The sequence below is a fragment of the Pinus tabuliformis genome, chromosome 2_1 (genome assembly GCF_031772625.1).
Source record: "Pinus tabuliformis cultivar Carrire ecotype Pingquan chromosome 2_1, CPIR1, whole genome shotgun sequence".
In the NCBI taxonomy this organism is placed as follows: domain Eukaryota; kingdom Viridiplantae; phylum Streptophyta; class Pinopsida; order Pinales; family Pinaceae; genus Pinus; species Pinus tabuliformis.
In genome coordinates, this window is record NC_142299.1 from 401100901 (window position 1) to 401107279 (window position 6379).

Consider the following 6379-nt stretch of genomic DNA (forward strand, 5'->3'; position numbering starts at 1 on the left):
CAGTGACGTTATGTTCACAAAAAAATACAGAGGGGAATTGGACCAAAGACTTTTAATTGGGAGATGCTTTAAAAACTAGAGCTCAAGAAAATAAGATAAAATGATAAAATCAGAATGGATGACAAATTTAGATGAAAATGATTACAAACTTACAGATAAATATTCATTTTTATGAGTGAAATTTACAAGACAATCAAAATAAAGATGATTTCAAATTTACAAATAGATACTCTGTCCTGAAGCTTAAGTAACAAACAAAAACTTACATATAGATATTCATGTTTTAAGTCTAAAATAAATAAGAAAACATAATAAAATAGATACTCATTTCTAAATTTATGTTTATTGTAAATTTAAAAATATTTAGAAATCTCCCTTATCATTATCGAATTTCAAAATATTTCCAAAATCTACCAGTGACATAAAGATGCCCCATAACTATGGTAATTTTTAAAACATTACTACTTCATGAGCCGAAGAGCCCACTTACTGCTCCACTGATGATTGACTGCACCAAACCAGCTCTTTTAACGCCAGATGTGCTATAATAATAATTTGTAGAACATTACCATTCTTTTTTAAAATAATACCATTCTTTCCTCAGCTGGTCAGCACAGTTATTACTCCATCGATGATTGACTTAACCAAACCAGCTCTGTTACCGCCAGATGTGGATGTGGTGGGACCCACGGATGCAACTCGATGAATACCATGCTCTGAGAGTCCAAAAATGTCATTTTTAGCGCAGCTCGGATCCACGTAAACCTTACACGCCACATCCTCGCACCGATATCTCCAACCACCACAAGCGATGTAACCATCGCAGGCGCTGCAAGTGTATGCTTTCCGCTTTAAATCACCCGTCACAATTTTGAGTTTGTGATTTGCGTGCCGACCGTAGTCGAGTATTTTAGGAAGCGCCATACACAAGGGATGGAGCCTTGTGTTATGCCTTTCAGTTTCGAACACAAAACCTTTCATCACCTCGCAGCAGGCACTGCAGTGATGCCTCAGAAACGTCTTGGAACGAAACTTGATGATCACGTCGCTGCGAAACGGGTGCTGGATGGCATCAGGGACGGCGGCGCAGACCTCGTGCAGAGTGAAATTCATACAAGAACCAGAAGAAATCTTACACTTGTAACCCCTGTTGGCTCCGTATTCTTTGCAGCCGCTGCATGTGTACGCCGGAAGACCCTCAAACAGCAAGAGCTCATGCTCATGGCGGGTGGCGTTAAACAATACTTCGTCCTCTCCCCGATTTTCATCATCTCTGGCTGTTGGATTTGGATTCGGCTCCGCCATGAAGGAGGCGCAGTCTCAATTAATGACAGACCTATTCTCCCTCTCACTAAATGCGAAGGTGGACGATATTGGGATCGCTGGGCCAGAATTATGGGTGCATTGGCTTATTTATATAAATGGGGGAAGAGCAGCTTTCAACGCTTGTGCTATATCGCTAATAAACAGAGGTTTTAAATATCAAAGTATACTTAGACGTCTTAATCTCTTAGGTTAAAAAATAACAACTGGATCCTCCTTTTCAACCTTTTAATCCCTCCATATAAAATAATCAAATTATTAATATATATTATGTATGAAAATATGGTGTTACTCTGAAATATTTAGTAAAATTTAGTGGTTATAATATACATCACGTGTGAGGTTGGTATATGTTAACATCATTGACTCTACTTATAATAAACCGAGGTTAAGGAATACCAAAGTTTTTTTTTTATTTCCCTGGAGGTTAAATAATACCAAAGGTGTTTTTTTTATTTTTTCTGGGAGGTTAAAGAATACTAAAGGTTTTTTTGTTTTTTGGCCGGGTTTAAGAAAAAATTAATTATATAATGAATATAATCATCATCAGTGCACATTAAACATCATCATCATCATAATGATATGTAAAGCTATAATTAAATTTAAAAATAAATATATTAATTATTTTTATTACATTTAATTAAATATTAAATTTTTATTTTATATCAATTTTTAATTTATTTATTTTGAATTATTTTTTAATTAGGTTTAAAAATTATGATAGTCTTTTAAGTTAAAGAATAACAAATTATACAATTTTATGAAATTGAATGTTTTGAATTTATATTAAATTAATACTTAGAATAATAAGGAGGTTAAGGAATAACAAAGTTATTTAGATTTTATTTTTTTCAGATGTTTTAAAAATAATTAATATTTTAAAAATAATAACTAATTAGATTTTAAACTTATTATCAATTTTAAATTTTACATTTTGTAAATTATTATTTAAAACGTTTCGTAACTTAATTTAACATAACCATCAAAATATGAAATTAATTGTATGTTAAAATTTAGATGGTATTAAAATTAATAATTATAAAACAATATGTTAGACCCTTTCATTTAAAATTTTTACTTAAACTGAAAATTTGAAGATATTAAAGTTTATAATTGTTAAATAATAATTTAATTAAAAATTAAAAATAAATTTCACATAATTTATTGCGAGAAATCACCCTAACATGGAATATTGTGTCAATTAAAAAATATAAGGTTCAAATATTTTGGAGTAAAGTACTAAAATATTTATACTCGTTAAAAACCGTTATTTTATCTGCTTGGTAACACACATTAATTTTTATGTCACCATCATAGACAGTGACTTATGAAGACAGTGAAAATGTCATAATATGTCGTTCCTTTCCGACCTAATTTGATAGATTTGGATTATTCGAAGACTCAATAAAGTCGAATTGGATTATCGGAAGATATTTCAACGTCACCATCATAGACAGTAACTTATGAAGACAGTGAAAATGTCATAATATGTCGTTCCTTTCCAACCTAATTTGATAGATTTGGATTATTCGAAGACTCAATAAAGTCGAATTGGATTATCGGAAGATATTTCAACATAAATTGATTGATTACATCGATTTGGATTATTTGAAGACATAACGAAGTCTATTTAGATTATTTCAAACCTATCAATCTGATTTGACTATGGTTTTGGATTATTTGAATAAACAATAAAGACAATAATACTTAAATATTGTGGTTAAGCCATTTAATGACTCAAATTTAAACATCATTAAACTTTTTGGTTAAACCCATACTATCATTAACATTTTTTTCAATACGAAAAAAGCTAGATTACTATTCATTCATAAAGAGATGTGACGGTTATGATGACCTACAAGGTGTAGCCGGATAAGGCAACCAAGCCAATGCAGTGAAATACATAATCGAAGCCATAAACACAAAACCTCATCAAAAATGTAAAGGATAAAATGGAGGCATTGAAAGGATAAACAAAAGTATGCAAGATCAGAAAACTTCAATTGCAAACAGAATAGGAAAAAACAGGGTACTTGATACATACCAGAATGGAAGAGAGACGAAAGAGGATTAAATACCCAGCAGAATGAAATCCTGAATATGGTGCAATTCATGCCCCACTGATATGCTTATCTTCTAGAATTCATTTTGTGAAAAAAGTCCTTTTTTTGACAGAGAATCAGCTTCTTTGTTTTTTGCTCTATTGATATGGCTAATAGAATAGTCCTTTCGAGATTTCCAGATTGAATCAATTCTGTTCAGCCACCCAGTAAGATTGTGGTTTTTTGTGGAGTGAATAGACTTCACATGGTTGGGAATATCACTATCGATGAACCTTGCAATCATGGGGCATAGTCATAAATCACAGTGTTTACATCCAACAAACAACATTAAAAAAATCCAATCAAATGGAATTCATTATGGTAGCGGTGATTATCTATCTTGCATATCTCACAAACCTACATTACCTGTCAACACTTCCTCCATCAAAATTTAACGCGACATTGGTCTCAGGGTCCGATAACGGACAGTTAACTGTCGCACAAGTTCTCTGATTCAATGGTCCACAGAGTCACTCCACTCGCCAAGCTTTAACACGGACAGTGGTCCCATATGACTGGTTTCAAAAATTGTTCAGCACAAAACAAAGAGTGGCTGTGTTTGACTACAGGGGCACAGGCTTGGGTTTCAAAACCCACTAATTGTGGAGCCGTGGTGGTTTCCAAAACCACCAAATCTTCCACAGCCGTCAAATCAACGTTGTTGCGCCACCACAATTCGCTTCGCCTATGGATCCTTTGCTAGGTCAATCACTCCACGCAGCTCTACCAACGCTACTACGCCAGATCAGGATCGCTAGGTCAGGACGAGTACCTCTCCTCCACTGGTTTGAAATAATGGATTTTGATCCAAACACGTCAATTTTCTTCCAAAACTTGTCTCTGATACCACTGTTACACGTGCTTGGAGAATTCCATGAGCAAGATATAGTATTCTGCAATAATTTTATTAAACATAGAAGGAAATATTTATACAATCAGATTTGAAGAGAGACAATTATGTCTCCATAACTAAAAAGTATAGGAAATAACTAATTTATGTCCTAATCAAAATGATAGACAAAATCCTGAAGGATTACAACAAATTTCTCCACAATTCATAGATGAAAAGTTCATGGTGAATTAAATAAAAAATTTAAATACAATATGTCTCGTTAGCATGAAATATAAACATTTCGCTTATTTATACTTTATTGATATATGTAATTTATCTACTTGAACACTCAAGGTGCTCCCGCTACTTGGTTTCCAAACATTAAAGTTGACTAGTGGACGATTCTCACTATGTGGAAATTGTAAAAGTTGCTTGGCATTTGAATGGTGCATTTTGGCAGTGCACAACAGTTGTTTAGTGTCGAGTTGTAAAGAGAGACTTAAAATGTAGACGCGAGACTCTAAAAAGATAGTGGAGGACTTCAAAAGGTAGACGCGAGACTTTCAAAAGATAGTGGAAGACTTAAAAAGGTAGACGCCAGACTTTAAAAAGATAGTGGAGGACTTAAAAAGGTAGATGCGAGACTTTAAAAAGATAGTGGAGGACTTCAAAAGGATAGTGGAGGACTCAAAAAATAGACGCTAGACTTTAAAAAGATAGTGGAAGACTTAAAAAGGTAGACGCGAGACTTTAAAAAGATAGTGGAGGACTTAAAAAGGTAGACGCGAGACTTTGAAAAGATAGTGGAGGAATGATAATCGCTGTGATTACATATATATATATATATATATCCACATGATATTTATGATGTTTGCTCAGATTTATTTATTTAATTTATCTTGCTTTATAATTTATATTTTAATATCAAACAATGAAGCAAATTTGTTGAAGAAGTTGCATCCGGGAAGATTAAGAAGGCTGCAGGGCAAATATTTATATGTACTCTTGTCACAACAATGTACGTGCCTAGCCTTATCTATCTATGTAGTACGTTGTTCAATTCTCCAATAATATAAGGCTGCCTGCTTTAAAGGAAATTCTTTTTCTAACCATAAATACTGAAAATTACATTCCTGTAAAATTCATGCATTTAAATATATATATTTTTTAAATTCAAACCTTTTTCGCATTTTCCTATTTCCGATTGTGTTAGAAATTTCGTAGTATTATTATGATTTTCATGATTTAAACTTTGTCACGTTGTTCTATAGAGAGGTCAAAAGTAGATTTATGAATTAAAAGAAATCTAATGGTGATGAGACACGGAATTGTTTCCATATTTTTTTTATCAAATTAATAAATTTCTCAAAAACTTTTCTATTTCATAAAATTATGGAGGATGTTTTTAAAGCATTATTAAATTAAAATTGTACTATGAAGTAACTTGTATTACAATGTTTTTCATGTATTAAATGTATTATGTACTAGTTATATTTAACCTAAGTGGCAGGGACTAGTTACTATGTAGCACTTGCTAGAAATCTTGTTTGATTCATGGAGACTTTTTATATTTGATTTATTTTATAGAAGGTTTTTGTTCATTTTGGATTAATTATTATTAAAAACGTTGTCCATAATTTCTTGGGTAGGATTAGGTACACTTTTAAGGCACCCTTAGATGTCAAGTTATTGGTTCAATTCCCCTTCTTATTAGGGTGTTATATTTGATTTATTTTATAAAAGAAAATAATTCTTTTCATTTTTTATTAATTATTATTAGAAACCTTGTCCATAAGTTCTTGGATAGCCCGTGATTAGGTACATTTTTAAGGCTCCTAAATGCTAAGTCCCTCCTATTCCCCTCTTATTTGGGTGTTATTTTTGGACATAACTATAAAATATATATATATATATATATATATATATTAGATTTCTTAACTGATTTATGATATTTTTTTATATTTAATTTATTTTCTAAAATGAAAATAGATTTTTTTTTGGTGAAGTTCTATTTTCCTTTATAAATAATAATAATAGATGATTAAAAGTCTTATTCCATTTATCAGGTCTTTTCATATTTGTTTTATTTTCTAGATGAAAATAGAGTTTTTCTAATAGGTTT

At 31.7% G+C, this 6379-nt stretch overlaps 1 protein-coding gene across 1 annotated transcript; it reads right to left on the bottom strand.

The window, feature by feature from the left end:
* Positions 1 to 287: 287 nt before the first annotated feature.
* On the bottom strand, positions 288 to 1404 carry LOC149200557 (uncharacterized). The gene has a single exon (XM_089399596.1). The coding sequence runs from the start codon at positions 1303 to 1305 to the stop codon at positions 601 to 603; it is 705 nt and encodes a 234-aa protein (XP_089255722.1). The 5' UTR covers positions 1306 to 1404; the 3' UTR covers positions 288 to 600.
* Between the last annotated feature and the right edge of the window lie 4975 nt (positions 1405 to 6379).

Bases quoted from the DNA above. Each gene is read 5' to 3' on its own strand.
- LOC149200557 (XM_089399596.1), bottom strand. From the start codon at position 1,305: ATGGCGGAGCCGAATCCAAATCCAACAGCCAGAGATGATGAAAATCGG.